General features: G+C 61.0%; 1 protein-coding gene across 2 annotated transcripts in view; it reads right to left on the minus strand.

Moving 5' to 3' along the window:
- The window catches only part of STK32C (serine/threonine kinase 32C), an 80,859-nt gene that overhangs the window by 22,811 nt on the left and 41,785 nt on the right, over positions 1-16,263 (minus strand). For both annotated transcript variants that reach the window (XM_032609102.1, XM_032609103.1), the window contains exon 2: positions 11,924-11,979. In XM_032609102.1, the coding sequence (XP_032464993.1) occupies positions 11,924-11,979 (56 nt within the window). The remainder of the gene's footprint in view (positions 1-11,923; positions 11,980-16,263) is intronic.

Genomic DNA, 16,263 nt, shown 5'->3' on the forward strand with positions numbered 1-16,263 from the left:
TCTAGTTACCTTTCCACGTCGCCGCTTTGTCCGACCCACAGCACAGAAACATTCAGGTTTCGCCTCCTCTGGGTCTTCATTTCCTTATGAGGGCTCCAGCATCATCCAAAACTTGTTAAACAACGTGTATGCTTTTGAATGTGAACTTACATTAACTGTGTACGCTTTTCTCCCGTTCCTCTGCCTTACGTCGCTTTAATTCTCAGGTCCGGCTGCAAACCCTAGGGGAGGAGAGGGGAAACCCGGCCTCCCCTCCAGCCCCAGGAGGGGCCAGCCCGCGGCCACCTCCATTCCAGACCATGGGAGAACACATCTCTGTCGTCTGAGGCCGCCCAGTTGTGGTGCTTTGTCACGGCCGTGAGAACATCTGCTTCCTGCCAATGTCTGTGACCAGGCCTGCGGGCACTGGCCCGCCCGGCTCCCACTGGCCTCCCCCAGGCACCCTCCCACCTCCCTGTCCAGGCGGCCCCAGTCCAGCCCACACCCTGAGCTCCTTCACCACCCTGTCCCACCCAGGCCAGGGGGCGCCAGCGCGGCCCCCAGCGGCCCAGACCGGCCCCCGGAGGCCCACGGCCGCCGGGCACATTCACATTTGTTAGAGCCGGTGCTGGGCTTCCCCTTAGAGTCAGTGGCATCCGAACGCTCTCTGGAGGGGCAGCCGAAAAGGTCTTTAGGCCCCCAGCGGCCCAGCTGGAAGAGGCCGAGTGGGCCCGGCCCCTGCGGGCTCCGCAGAGCCCCCGACGGGAGAGGCTCCAATCAGAGGCCGTTTAAAGCGCTGGGGTTTGGTGCAGAGGGACCCCGGCCGCAGCTCACACAGAGCAGCGAAGGGCCAGAAAGCCTCTGGCATTTTATGAGCAGCTCCAAGGCTGAGAGCATCGGTCCCATGAAACCATTTCCTCAAATGGGACTGGTCTCGGCTTCTGAGCTGCGTCCTCCCATAATCGACTTAAGACAGACAAAGAAGAAATGGAATTAGATCTAAGCATGAAAAGGAATAAAGTCTGTAGATCCCAGGGCACCAGAGCAGCCCCGGGCTTTCCGTGTGACATGCCACTGGCCGCAGCGGTGCCTCCAAGGCCTGGAATAGTTGGTGACAAATGGCGGGGTAATTTTCATTTTAATTGAACGCTGTTTACACGTTTGGCAGATTTTTTTTTCCTGGAGCTGACAAGTTGGTCACATAATTCATAGGGAAAGACAATCAAGTAAAAATAGCCAAGAAGAAAACTTTAAAAGAACAGCAAGACAGGGACGTGAGCCCTAATCAGGTGTCAGAGCGCAGGCAGGCCAAGGGGCAGGAGGGAAAATCCAGAAATACACCCAACGGCATAAGGATACTTAGTACATAACAAAGGATACTTAGTACGTAACAAAGGCGGCGTCTCAGAGTTATGGACAAAATAGACTTCTTATGAAAAAATGGCGTTGGGATAACCGAACAGCTACATAAAGAAAAGATGTAATGTGATCCGTTCGTGACACTTTACAAGCCAGAATAAATCCCAAATGCATAACAGGTTTAACATGATTAGGGAAACACAGACATGCTGAAGGAAACAGGATGGGGTCCTCTATAGCTAGAAGGGGGGACGCATCCCTGTGGCCCCAAACCTGAAAGGAAGAAGACCGACAAACACGGCTACACACAAGGAAAAACCCACAGAAACAAAGTTGAAAGACAAATAATAAACTGGGAAAATATTTGCAACTCATTTCGAAATAAAAGGTTAATATCACTAATACAATGAGGCTTTAAAAATAAAAAAGACCAAAAGAAAAAGTGGCAAAGGATGTGAAAATGGTCTTTGAGCATTTTAAAAAGATGCTCAACCTTGCCTGTCATAAGAAATGTGAGATGCCATTTCTCGCCTGTCGGGCTGGTGGAGGCCCAGCCCTGGCAGCAGCCCTGGGCAGGGGCCCAGGGGTGCGCGAGCCCCACGGACGGCTGTTGTGTCTGGCAGCATCACGCGTGCATCCATCCTGCATCCCACGCAGCCCACTTCTAGGAACCAACTGGAAGACGCGCTGGGTCACGCGTGAGGCATGATACCCACGGCCCCGCCTGTGGTCGCAAAGCTAGGAAGCAGCCTGACACTCACCGGGAACACATGTGGCCGCAGGACAACGGCCCCTACATGCCCACGTCCCAACCCCTGGACGCTGCGAACGCGCCACCTCACGTGGCTGAGGGGACCCTGCCGATGGGGGTATGTGAAGGAGGGGGAGATGTAGGGATTGCTCTGTGTGATCCAGGTGGGCCCAGAGTAACCACCGGGCCCTTCGAAGGGACAGAGGAGGTGGCGGGGGGGAGGCCAGAGAAGAGGTGACAAAGGAGCGGAGCTCTCAGGAAGGCAGGGCCACAAGCCCAGGAACGTGGCGCCTCTGGAAGCTGGTAAAGGCGGGACACGGGTGCTCCCCCGAACCTGCAGGAGGGCCCCGCCCTGCCCCGCTGCGACTCCAGCCCAGGGCTGACCAGTCTCAGACTTCTGACTCCACGACTGTCGGGTGGCACGTTCCTGTTGCTGCAGCCATGGGAGCTCGTCAGCATGCCCACCCCGTGGGGGGCTGTGCGGCTGCAAAGGGCAGGGATTGGGGCGGTTCTGAACGAAGAGCATGCCTTCCAGAAACACCGTCAAGTCAAAAGCGAAGTGTAGAGAGCGTGTGAACAGCAGGCGACCGGGCACTTAAGAAGCAGGCCATGCGGATATAGTGAAAAGAAACCAATGGAAACAGAAACCAAGCTTTTCCAAAAGGGATATTCAGGGAGGGAGGGAGACGCAGAAGGAGGAGATATGGGGATATATGTATGTGTATAGCTGATTCACTTTGTTATAAAGCAGAAACTAACACACCATTGTAAAGCAATTATACTCCAATAAACATGTTAAAAAAAAAAGGGATATTTGTAGGAGGAAGGTGGAAACAGGACAGAAGGAACAGCAGTGGAGGCTACACTTTGTCTTACAGATTTTAACCTGACATCATGCAAGTATCTTACATAATCATTAAATTTAACATAAAAGGTAATCTCCAAAAAATGAGAGCAAAGTAAAAACATAACGGTAATTGCACACTCCGGCCTCCGCCCCCCTGGGGTCTCAGGCAGGCTGACCTGGGCCTTTGGTCCCATGGGGACAGGTTGTCAGCTCAGTCCAGGAAACGTTCTCCAGACCCGGTGCCTGCATCTGAGCCTCGGCGGAGAAGACCCTATCCCAACTGAGGGCATCACCCCCACCCTCGTCTCACAATCACAGCTAGAGAAAACAACAGAAACCCTAACAAAACGAGCAACGTAGAAAATTATCCAAATTGAGCATAAAAGAAGTCGACATCCTGAATAGGCCAATAAACAGAGATCTAAACAGAAACTAAAGGTCTACTATTAAAATACCACAAGGCACCATATGATCAAGCGATTCCACCGCTGGGTAGGCGCCCAGGAGAATTAAAAGCAGGGACCCAAACAGGTGTTTGTACACCCGGGTTCACAGCAGCCTGATTCACACTCACCTAAGATGGAAGGAATCCAATCCGTCAGTGGATAAGCAGAGAAGCAAAATGTGCCCATCCACGTAACAGAATGCTGTTCGGCCTCTAAAGGAAGGAGATTCTGACACAGGCTACAACATGGATGTGCCTGGAGGACATCAAGCTAAATGAGTTCAGCCAGTGACAATGTGGCATTCCACTTATATACGATACCTAGATTAGCCGGATTCATAGAGATAGAAAAGTAGATTTGAGGTGACCAGGGGCTCAGGGAGGGGGTAGGGAGTTACTGTTTAATGGGGACAGAGTTTCTGTTTGGGACGATGAGAAAGTTCCCGAGGTGATGATGGCTGTACACCAGTGTGAATGTACCTAATGCCACGGAATTGTATGCTTAAAAGTGGTAAATTTTATGTTATGTGTATTTTACTGTAACTTTTTAAAAAAAGTTAATATCAAGCCAACGTATGTCCCAACTAATGGAGTCAAGAAACACCATTGCTCGAAGGTCTGGGGGCGAGGCTCTCTGACAATGGGGACAAATCCATGACATCTGCTTGGGCTGCAGCCATGGACTGGCCCTGCCCTGAGTGGGCAGTGGGTAGGGGTGGGCAGAGGGGGCGGGCGGCAGGCCGGCTTGCCTTCAACGATGCTGCCCACGGCCCCCCGAGACCACCTGTGTGGTCGCAGTCGAGGGTGTGATGGGAACACGGAGGCTGGGTCGAACGTCCGGGGCACAGCACGCAGGCACAGGCTTCTGAGATCCAGAGCCCAGATCGGTGCCTGGACATCTCAGGAGAAGGGGCTTCGAGCCTGGTCAGGGAGCTGGACGGTGATGGCAAGGGCCAGAGCACAGCCCTCGCCGCCAGTATAAACACCAGGATCACAGGGCCGAGGACGGGCTGCAGGCAAAGCTGTCTCCAGCAGCCCCGGTGGTGGCTGTGGACAGCCAGGTTCGAGTCCCAGAACCCGACACCTCCACACTCTCGGCCACAGCTGCCCTCTCCTCACGGTGTTTCCACCATAAGGGATGCACGGAACCCCAGGCAGCTCCTCCTGGGTTAACTCAGCAAGATGTCACAGCAGCGCTCGGGGGGGCTGATCATTTGCCACCCGCCGAGGTGTTGCCATAGCAATCGCAAGCAAAGGCTTCTCACTCAGATGGCAGCGGGGGGAGGCTGGGCAAGGTGGCGTCACTGGGGTGCCCTGAGAACAGGGTCCGGGAAAAGAAGCAAGGCCGAGGGCCCCCAGGACGGTACCTGTCCTCCCTGCAACCACTCTCTTGCTCTCCCACCCACCCCATCCTCCGGGTCCACCCGAGAGTCCGGGAGGCAGGAGACCCCTCGGATGGCTGGGATCATCTTACTTCTTTCCCCACAAACTAGAGAAACACAAAGCCATGGGCCTGGGCTCTGGCCACTTCATCCCCTGAGGTTGGTGCCTTCCTTCCCACCCCAAATAATCACCCAACCAGCCCTCCTTCTGCAGGAGCAAGGGGCCAGGGATGAGCATCTCACCCCCAGGTTGGGCCCAGGTGACCAGAAAAGGGTCCCTGGGCCTCACAGCTGGAGAATAGCCCCCATCCCTGCCCTATTTCACAGCGAGTGTCCTGACTCGGAACCCACGGCCTCCTGACAGGCCTGGGCTGGGGGAGGGCAGAGGGTGGCCAGGGCCTCCTACCCCAACATTAACTGTGGCAGGCACCCCAGAAGCTGTCCCTGTGTCAGTTCCAGCCCAGCCTTTGTGCAGATGCAGAGAGAGGAAAAAGGGGCACCGTGGGGTGTGGGGTATGCAGAGCAGTGAGAGGGTGAGAGGAGGCCTGGCCAGTGAGGGCAGGACCCCACCCAGAGTCGAGAAAAGGCCCCGGGAGCCAGAGGCGCTGGAATGCAAGACGGAGCCCTGGATGCCCCCGCTCATACGCCAAGTCCCGCCCACTGTGCAGAGCTCCGCATCCAGGGCCAGGGCCTCTGGGACTCGCCAAGGGATGCCCCGTCCCCACTCCCAGGAGCCAGCCTTTCCTCCTGCAGGGATGTGCCCATCAGATGCCACGACACTCACTTCCTGATGCTGCCCGGTCTGGCTGGCTGCCCACTGTTAGGGGGCTCTGCAGACCCCAGTCGAGAGTGGAGACCCACCTCTGCCCCACAGACAGCATCATGGGAGCACATTTAGCCCCAAACGCCCCTGGTTAAGGCAGGAGGGTGCCTCACTATTCCTGGCAGGGATGAGCCACAAGCCGGCAAAGCCAGGCCACCACCCTCCGCCCACACCCGGGACCACCCACCTCCTCAGCAGCTGAGGGCAGGCAGAGGGCAATGGGGGTGGAGGGGGGTGCAGCGGGCCGGGGCACAGAAGCCACCGTTCCCAGTAAACTGGAAATAAAGCTGGAAAATAAAACATATTCACAGTAACATAGAAGATAATACATAACAGCTGAACATAAAACAACTATAAGGACTAAAAGAACCATAAGAACAATATATACTAAACACGACAAAATGTGAAGGATCCCCAGGGGGGAAGATAACAACTTTCCTCCCATTTAATCTTAAAATGCAATTCCTACTCAAATTTCAATGAGTTTATTTTTGATCTTGACGAAATTTATTTGAAAGCTCAATTGGAAAAATAAATACACGAGAGCAGCTGACATTTTGGAGGATCATGGGCCGGGCGGCTGTTACGCTCTGAGGCTTTTGGGGGTTAGAACGAAACGGAGTCCCTGAGTCAGGGCAGAGGCCGCAGAGAGCCAAGGACAGGCAGCAGTTCCCCCTGAGGACAGACAGACGGACGGATGGACAGAGCAGCTGAGCTCGCCAACTGAAAAATGTTAAATTCCAGAAGGAGTGAAGTTCTTTCCCAAAACAGAATATTTTCTTTGTTCTGAGTGTAAAAGTAGTAACGATCGTTGTAAACAAAGGCCAGTGTGAGACAATGCTCCAGGTGGACGTGGGCAGACGCGATGGCCTCCCGAGAACTCAGGGAGGATGCACGGGGCCTGGGGGCCAGAGGAGGAGGGAGGCCAGGCTGGCAGGAAAGGAAGGAGGGAGGGGGAAGAGATGGGGAGGGTGGGCGGGCAGCGATGAAGCACAGATGTCATCAGAGCAGCTCCTGGGCAAGTTCCAGCTGGAGAGACGGGACATTTGATTCCTACCTCCAGCCCACCGCCCCACCGCCGGGAAAAAGGTGGGGAAGCCACAGGCGTTCCCTCTAAAAGTAGAAACACACCTTCCGTGTCCTCAGGTAACCAGAGCCCTAGGGAGAGTCCAGGCTTTCGGGAGGAGCGGTGTGGCCAGAGAAGGGCCAAGCGACACTGCCCACTTACACAGCAGACCGGGGCCCAGCCCCAGGGGTCAGCGTGGTCCCGGAAGTTGCCGCCACCCTGTGCACACGTGCGAGCCCCCTCAACAGAGCCTGTCCCAGAGGGGCCCCGGGGGCTGCGCCCCTGCACTGGGCTGCAAACACCACTGATCAGGAGGGTCAGGGGCTCGGAGCAAACGCCCGTCGACAGGTCCTGCAGCAATCCTGGGACAGTGCAGCGTGGAGCTGGAATTCAGTTTCCTGTGCAAGTCAGACCTGGCCGGCAGTGCTGGCAGGGAGGCCCCACTGCGCGCACGCGCGCACACACACATGCGCACGTGCACACGCACACGCATGCACACACGCGTGCACGCACACACGGGGGGGGTGGATGGTGGCGTCTGAGGGCTAGGCCATCACCAACACCCACAAAACATAGGCCGATTTTCTCCAAGTCTTAATTATTCCACCAAAACGATCTGCATTGGAATAAACTGCAGCCACGTCGTCCACGGATGGAACTTCGGGAGACCCCAGCTGAGGCGGGGGCTCATGCCCATCACACCTGAAAAGCACCCTCATTCCCAGGAGCCGCTGAGTACAGGCCCCGGGCTGGGCGACTGGAGGCCGGGGGAGCCTGAAGGACTGCCTGGGACCTTCCAGTTGCTTTGACGGCCCCAGACAAGGAGGCAGAGCCTTGCTCCCCAGGCCCCCTCCCCAGCAGGGGCCCCATAAGTCCCGGACGCCAGGGACCCGTGGCCATGGAGGGCAGGGCAGCCCCGAGCCGAGGGGCCCAGAGGGCAGCCACACGCCAGGCTCATCTGGGCCGCAGCTGGGGAGACGGGTGCCCAGGAGGGGGACGCACACCCCAGGGTGGCCCCAGGAAAGGTCAAAGCAAGGGTGCCACAGCTCACAGGTTGGGCCCCAGGGCAGGCGGTGAGGCCACAGCTGGAGGAGTCAAGGGCGGGGAGGTGGCCCTGCCCTCCGCCCAGGGGTGCCCGTTGCCCGTGCACAGTCCCCACGTGGCCCCGGGGAAGCCCAGGACTCTGCTCCAGGCCCTGCTGGGCACTCACTGTGCGCCAAGGGGCCGCTGAGCTCCATGAGAGCTGTGTCCGTGTCAGCTCAGGGCCCAGGGCTGGGGGCTTCTCCGAGCCAAGGATTGAAGGGAAGCAGGGGCTGTGAACGGGGCGGGGTAGGGCCTCAACCCCGGCGGACCCGCAGCTGGCAGGAGGGGGCAGGGGCGTGTGTGGGAGAAAGAAACTTGAGGGCAGCCTGTGTGGATGTAACGATGCAGGGCAGCCCTGCCTCACCCTGAGGGTGGGCTCCTCTCAAGGAAGTTTCTAGGGTGCCAAGGAGGGCCTGCCTCGGGGTGGGGCTGGAGACGCCCCAGCACAAGATGCTTGTGAGGGCCCCCCGACCACGGGACCCTTCAGTCCTGCGGCTGGAGCCGCCCTGGTGTTCATGAACTGAGCAGAGACTAAGCCGTGAGCAATTCCAGAGGAACAGGCCCCTGGGAGTTTGGTTCTTAATGAGCCAGACCCGGAACCTGGGGCAGAGGCAGGCAGGACCCCACAGGCCAGCCCCAGCGGGTAGGCGGGCTGTGCGCTGGAGGCGGCAGAGGTGGCGGTCTGGGACCTATAGCTTGGTCCACAGGGCTGGTGCCCCCAACACTGAACCAGGAGCTGGTCTGAGGTTCCCCAGGGCAGCCTCGGGCCTGGGGCAGGGAGGGAAGTAGAGAAGGGGGCAGGGAGCGGGGTCGGAGCTGCGGAGGAAGGGAAAGGGGAGGAGGAGAGGCTGGCTGGGAAGGGCCCCCAAAGGCAAAGGTCTGAGCCCGGAGCCCCACCCGCCGGGCTCCCCACTCCACGCACCCCTGTGAATGAACCCTGTCTTCGACCCCCGCCAGCCGCTGCTTCTGCTGGGAAAAGACTCAGCTATGCCAGCAAATGCTCTGTGCAGGCAGGGGCAGCGAGGTCAAAGTAGGGACTGCCCAGCTCACAGGGACTGCAGCGCCCCGGGGCCCCTGCCCACCTTCTGCTTGTAACGGATCGCTGTGGATCCCTATAGCCCGCGCCCCGACTACAGTGAGTGGGGCAGGGCAGAAGCACGTGGTCACACCAGCCAATCAGAGGGCTGCCCCGAGCCATCTCAGGCCAGGGCGGGAGGACAGCAGCCCTCGTCTCTCTGGCCGTGGAGCTCGGAGGTCATCCAGAGCTGAGCCAGAGAGAGAGGGCCCGGGTGGGCAGAGACCATGAGCCCTGGCAGGAGCCCAGCCCAGCTCAGCTGCCTCAGGGGCCTTCCCCACCCCTGCCCTTCCCCACCCTGGTGACATTAGCTCTTATCTGTCACCCTTTTCCGCTCTCTTGAATTAAGCGTGTGTCACCTGCAGTCTGAGATTCCGGGTACGACACGCAATGCCTGGCCGAGGGCTGCCACGAGCATCACGGTGGAGGTCCACAGTCCCACTACACCTGCCCCTCCCCCAAGGAGGCCTGCCGCTGGGGGCTCACATCTGCACAGACACGGCCGTGGGAAGCCTCGCAGCTGCCAGCGCCGCGTGGGCACGGGCACGGGGGCGGCGGGAAGTGTCCTGTCAGCAGTATCACTCCGGCCTGGCCTCTGCTCTGAGGATGGTCCCAGCCTCCTCGCGGGGTCAGCTGGCCATGACGTCCCCAAAGGCTGGCGGACAGAGCCCAGTCCACCCTCAGGCTAGTGGGGGCTGTGTTCTCCCCACTCATGGCTGCTGGGCCGGACCACCACCAGCTTTCACTCTGCCTTGGAGAACAAAGCTCTCTTCGCTGGGATACGATTTCTCCAAGAACTGGGAACTTGGGAGGGGCTGGGGGGTGTTGGCTGGGTGCGGGATTTCATTTCACAGGTTGGAGACGGCGGGGTGACGGCTGCACCACAGTGGGGACGTTCTTAGCGCCACTGAGCCGTGCAGTTAAACGTGGTTCAGATGGTACCTTCCACGTGCGGTGTAATTTACCACCATGAAAAACTGGAAACAAAACCAAACAACATCCAGTCTTGTGTCCAAGGCCCACATGCAGCAAACCTGGATAATCCATCTCCAGGAGCTACCGCCCTGAAGGCTGGAGCCACCTTGCTGGGGGCAGACGGGTCACGTCACACACACCGACCACTGTGCCTCCGTGCGTGGGGGCGGGGCGGGGGGCCGCTGAACATTCACACCCGCTTGGCCGAGATGGGTTCCCCAGCAGTTTGTAAAGCCGGTCTTCACTGGGCGTCCGGGCATGGCTGAGCCAGCGCACACCCTCTGAAATAAGGCCACGTGTAAACGGGTGCGCACGCGGGTGTACACGTGGCCCCGCCGTGCATGCTGGAGCTGGCTCAGCTCCTCACTCTCTCTCCTCATGGGGTCACCGCCAAGCCACCGAGAGCAGCGGAAGAACCAGAGCCCACATTCCAGACACATAACCGCACCTGGCACCGGCAGCCGCGGCCCAGAGACCCCTGGAGGCCTAATTAGGGAGCAGGAAGCAGCCCTCCAATTACACCGTAACCTGCGTCTGAAGATAAAACCCTGGCAGTACCCCACACTTCCTCCTGTCACCCCACTCTGAAAAGCCCCATTCCTGGGACCCTGTGGCCAGCTGGATTTTCACAGCCGAGAACGGTCAGAGGAGCCAGAATCCCGGGGTCCTGCAGACACTGCGGGGCAGGCAGGCTGCCCAGCTGTGCACCTGAAGGGAGGACAAGCCCCTCGCAGGGGTGCAGGGGGCCTAGCCTGGGGGGCGATGGGGGTAGGGACAGGGCAATGAGCCGCCCACCCCAGTCAGTCTTCGCCCCAAGAGCTTCCCTCCCCGGCCCATGTTCCAGTCATCTGTACGACACCCGTGTCTCCCTGTATAAGCCATCCCTCCCAAACCCAGTCTCGGCTGGTGTCCTCCCCCCCCGGGGGGGGCACCTTCCCCTAAGCCCCACCCTGCCTGCCCCCCTCGCCTCCCACACACCGGTGCTGCCGTGGGAGAAGCCAGGTGGCGGAGACCGTCTCAGGCGCCACCAACGTCTGACAAGCTCACCAACCAAGGACCTCATCTGCATCGACCATCCTTGCACAGTGAACAAAAGGCCCAGGTCCATCAGTCACCTCCTGACTCCGAGAGACGTTCAAAATGCTCTCTCCCTAATGCATACAGCATTTCAATGGATTTGTGCAAAGGGGCTAATTTGCTCTGGCTATAATTACCCCAGGCCTGGTAACCTAAGGCAGCACTCGCCGTGATACAATGAGATGGAGACAATTAACAGCATTCAAATACCCTGGTAGTCTGCTCTGGAAGCACAGCGATCCCTTCAAGAGGCTTACAGGGCTTACAGAGACGGCGTCCACACAGCTGTGTGGGGCGTAGGGGCGCAAAGGCCTCATCTGCCAAGCCCTCTGAGCTGAAAAGAAACTGTCCATTCAGAAGTGATTCACTACAACAGGCCTGGCAAGGCAGAGTCCCGGGAGCTAATTTTAACCTTTGCAGAGCGTTCCTTAAGCCTCTTTGAGTTATAATTACCCCCCATCTCTAGGCAGGACAAGGCAACAACCAGGAAGTCAGATCTGGCCAAGAGAAACCGAAGCAAAGTGGAGAATGGGCTCCGGGGGTCTCTCTGGAGAAGTGCAGCGTGGCCGCCCACCCTGGGTCCTGCCCCTGCCTGACCTGGAGGAACGGGCACAGGTGAAGCCTGGCCTCTGGGCTCCAGCTGCAGCAATGGTGTCCGAGCGTCACTGTGGCTCCAGACACCGGGCATCAGCTAAACCAGGAGCAGCTTCTATGTAAAACGCTTCCCTCTCAGACCTCGAGCCGGCTCTGTCCTTAAGGAAAGCCATTCTGCTGCAACATGGGCCTTGGTATGGAGAGTGGGGGTGTCAGGGTCTCGGCCCTGGAAGAGCCCGGGGCCACGCCACCTGCACCCTCAGCTCCTGGCCGAGCTACTAGACCCCCAAAGACCTGGGCTAAGAACCCCTAGCAGCGGTGAGCCCGGCCGGCAGTCCACCCCGCGGCCCCAGCATCACGGGCCTGCTCGGCAGGAAGCACACCCACACCCTCCACCCACAGACCCAGCTGGGGCCGGCCTCGCTCACACCCTTGTCCAGCCTCGGCGCCCTGCCGGCTGGCCTTACCTTGCCGAAGCTGCCCTTCCCAATGGCACGGAGAATCTGGAAGTGGTCCAAGTTCACTGCAGAGAGAACAGAGGGATGCCAGGTGAGGTGGCAGAAAGGCCCTGTGCCTGCCACGAGCCCCCCCGCCGGAGCAGTCCCAGAGCGCCCCTACGCTGCGGGCAGCCTCCCACACTGCAGGGCGCCCCTGCAGCCCTTCGGCAGCCCACCTCCCCCAGGGCCTGGCGCTGCAGGGCGGGCCTGAGCCGAGGCAGAGGGGGCTCCTGGGGGCCATGCAGCCCCTCCTGCCGGACTCACGGTGGGGTGAGGCCAGGCCGCACTGCCCACAGACGGAACACGATCAGACAGGGCAGCTCAGCTCAGCCCCAGGCACCCCGCAGCCCCCCAGTGAAAGCGGCCCCCACCCCGCAAAGACCCATAAGTAAGTGGGCCGCCCTCTGAGTCTCGGGGGGGCTGTGCCCTGTGGGCATCTCTGGACCAGCTTGAGGGGAGCCTGCAAGGGCCCCGGGCTGGATAATGGGGCTGTCCACAGCCTGAGCGAAACCACTCGACGCTTTATTTCTACCGACTTTCTTCACAGCATCAGACAGCGAGCCCCACCCCGGGGAAACTGCAGCTCTTCTAACTGTCACAGCCCTGCTGAAGGACGCTCCCGCCGCCATGCACCAGCCTGTCAGCGTGAAGCCCCGCGGAGGGGAGGGGGTGTGGACAGTTTTCCGGGGCTCCCACTTCTGTTTCCAACCTGACGCGCTCTCTGCACACACGCCACGGGAGTTCACGACGTCCACGCAGGTTTCCCCTCATACTGCTCAGGGGATCGGGTCTCTACCCAGGGCCGGGCCAGCCTGGCCTGTGTGCCCGCAGGTCTGTGCGCCCCCAGGTCTGTGCCCCCTGGTCTGTGGCCCCCAGGTCTCTACCCCCCAGGTCTCTGCCCCCCGGGTCTGTGCCCCCCAGGTCTGTGCCCCCAGGTCCATGTGCCCCCCAGGTCCATGTGCCCCCCAGGTCTGTGACCCCCAGGTCTCTACCCCCATGTTTGTGCCCCCCAAGGTCAGTGCACCCCCAGGTCTATGCCCCCAGTCTGTGCCCCCCAGGTCAATGCTCCCCAGGTCTCTACCCACCAGGTCTCGCCCAGGTCTGTGCCCCCAGGTCCATGCGCCCCCAGGTCTGTGACCCACCAGCTGTCTGGGGTGGTGACCAGGTGTGGGAGGCTGGAGACACACGGGTCCATGGGGCACAGACCTGGGGGGCACGGTCCGTGAAGAGGCCGCCCCAGGCTGCCCCCACCTCCCTGTCCCCAGCACCCACCCAGCTCAGAGGTTGCCTCCCGAAGCCGCTCTGAAACTCAGGCACCGTGGCCTCTGTCCACGCAGTTCTGTGCTCCCCCCTGCACCCGACACAGTCAGAGAGCCTCGTCCGTTCCGCCATCTTGTGGCAGTGTAGCCTCATTCCCCAGGGAAAACCTAAATACGCTCCACGACTGCCGCGCACGCTGGGGCTGCTCAGGCCGTCAGAGGAACCCCAGAGGCCCTGCTGCCCGCAGCACCCACTGCCGACGTCCCCGCCAGACGGTACAGGAAAGCCGGTCTCTGGCGGTGCCTGTGTGCGTGCGTGTGTGCGCACGTGTGTGTGTGCGTGTGCGTGTGGGGTGGGGCGAAAGTGAGCAAGGAGGGGGCCCAGCACGAGACCCAGCACAGCACCTCCTCTGGAGCCGCGCGTCTTCGCCTGCCAGTGGGGCTCACCCCTCCCGTCTGGGGATGGAGCCTGGCACCCAGAGGCGACAAAGGCGCCGGGACCGGCACGGCAGGAGGACACCGCCCCGTGTGAGCAGTGGCAGGGCCGCGTGCTGGCGGACACCGCAGGGGTGCCTCTAAGCCGCGGACTTGTCAACCTGCGACAGCGCAGCCGGGCTGACCAGGCAACCCCAGCACCAGCTCCCACAGCCAGAGAGGTGGACGGCGGGGCAACCCCAGCCCTTGTAGGGACAGCGTCCCTGCGCCAACCTGGGACTAGCCCCTGCCACTGGCACCCGTGTGACCTCGGGGTCAGAGGAGGCCCTCGTGGGCAGCAGGGAGAGGGTGGGGCATCGGGGGCACGGGGCGGTGGCTGCTGTGCAGCGGGGAGACGGGCTCTGCTGGGTGGCTCGGGGCCCAGGGGCCGCCCCCCGCCCCAGTCTCCTCCAAGGCCTGGCCTGTTGCCCCTCCCCCCCCCCCCCCCCCAGTCTCCTCCAAGGCCTGGCCTGTTGCCGCCTGGGGCCCCTGGGTTCCTTCTCCCTTGTCGGAAGCACAGGAGGCCCGCACGCCCACGTGCCCGAGGTCAGCACAGCCCCGGCTGCTCTCACACAGAGCTGAGGACGAGGGCCGTGTCCCAGGCCCAGCCCAGGGACCACCGGAAGGCCTGCGGGGGCCGTCCTGCTGTGCACTGCGGCCCCGGCGCCCTGGGGGCAGGAGGTCCAGCCCAGCGGCCTGGGCGCAGAAGTTACGCCTTCCTTGCGGGACAGCTTGCTGTGCTCCCTGCCCCCCCACCACACACACGGCCCAAGCAGAGCCCCGAGCGTGGGCGCCCCAGGCCCATGAAATCACCATTTTTAGAGAAAAGCACAAACGCCAGACTTTCACTGTTTCAGGACAGGAAAGATGGGAACGAAGCTGCATTGAGAGGTCAGAAGCACAGGGAAGCCCACGTCCCTCCCTGTAGAGGAGCTGAAACGGGCTGAATGGATGGCTCCTCTCCTCCCAAGAGACATCGGGAGGCTAAGGGCGCCGAGCCAGGCCGCGGGGGGAGCCCGGCCTGCGGTCTGCGCTGGGCGGCCCACGGTGCCGGCCCTGTGTTTTTGACACAAGTATCCCCACTTCCTAAGACACCGGCAGGGCGGCCTCAAGACGGCAAACAGCGCAGCGGGCGGTCAGGGAAGCCGCTTGGGGAAGACGCGGGTGGGACAGGACCCCAGGCGTGGCTGCCAGGCATCTCGAGAGCAGTGAGGCCGGGTGTCCGGGCAGGCTCCGGGCTGGGCAGGGTGCACATGGCAGCAGACCAGAAGCCACGAACAAGGAACATGCCAGAGGGTGGTGGCCCCAGCGCCAGTGACCCTGCCCGGAGGCGTGGCCAGCCTGGACCCCTCCAGGTGAGCCTCAAGCCCACCTGGCTAACCAGGGTCACTCTGCCCTCCAGTGACTGGGGGCTGCCCAGGGGACCCAGGGACCACTGCTCCACCCTGATGCCCACGCCCAGTCTACCCCCGCCCACCTGCTGGGGCAGGGAGCACCTGGCGGTGCCCACTGCACACAGCGGCTCACACCCCCTCCGAGACCCCGCCCCACAGCCCTCCGGGCAGAACCCGAGACCCCCTGCAGCTCTGGGCCCCTTCCTCCACCCCACGCCTGCTTCTGGCCACACACAGCGCTCTGGATGCACTCCGGGGAGGACCAGCACCTCCCACGAATGCCCTCCACCCACCCCCCCACGCACCCACCCACCCCCCCACTCACACCCACCACCCCACCCACACCCCCACCCATACCCACACACCCACACCCACCCCCCACACCACCCCCCACCCCCCCACCAACCCCACCCCCACACCCACACCCACCCCCACACCCACACCCACACCCACACCCACACCCCCGCCCACACACCCCTGGCCCAGTGCCGATGAGGCGGGAACAAAGGAAACCCACTGACCAAGATCTGTCAAAACAGTGGTGGACAGGTTTGCCGACAGAGATACTGTAATTAGGAGGATGTAGTGAGAGTGGCACTGCAAACACCACCGTCACACAGACGTCTGCGGGGGTCACTGATAAAGTGTGTCAAGTTCCCCCAACACTGAATCCGGGAGCATCTCACCAATGAGAGGAGGGGGCTGGGCTGCCAGAGCCCCGAGGAACACAGGGAGACATGTGCGTGTGCACGGGGCAGGGGTCCCAGGGCAGACAGGGGTCGGGGGACACTGTGCTCGTCCACTTTCCTCCCAGCTTCCCGGCCACTGCACAGGGGTCAGAGCCACTGCCAGGCAAAGCCCAACCCCCGCTGTCAGCAACTCAGGGAGGGGCTGGGGCCCCGGGGACCGAGTAACGGTCCACCAACACTCCAACATGATTGACGCCGCTGTGGGACGCTGCAGCACACCCTCCCCTGTGTCCGACACCCCGTGGGCCATAACGCAGGGAAAAGGAAAAGGAAAAGGAAATTGTGACCCCGACACGCCTCTGCCAGGAGCCTAAGTCCCACACAAAGGAGACCTGTCTGCATGGGGTCCGCAAGGAGACCTGTCTGCATGGGGTCCGCAAGGAGACCTGTCTGCATGGGGTCCGCAAGGAGACCTGTCTGCATGGGGTCCGCAA

Source organism: Phocoena sinus, chromosome 16 (assembly GCF_008692025.1).
Source record: "Phocoena sinus isolate mPhoSin1 chromosome 16, mPhoSin1.pri, whole genome shotgun sequence".
NCBI lineage: Eukaryota > Metazoa > Chordata > Mammalia > Artiodactyla > Phocoenidae > Phocoena > Phocoena sinus.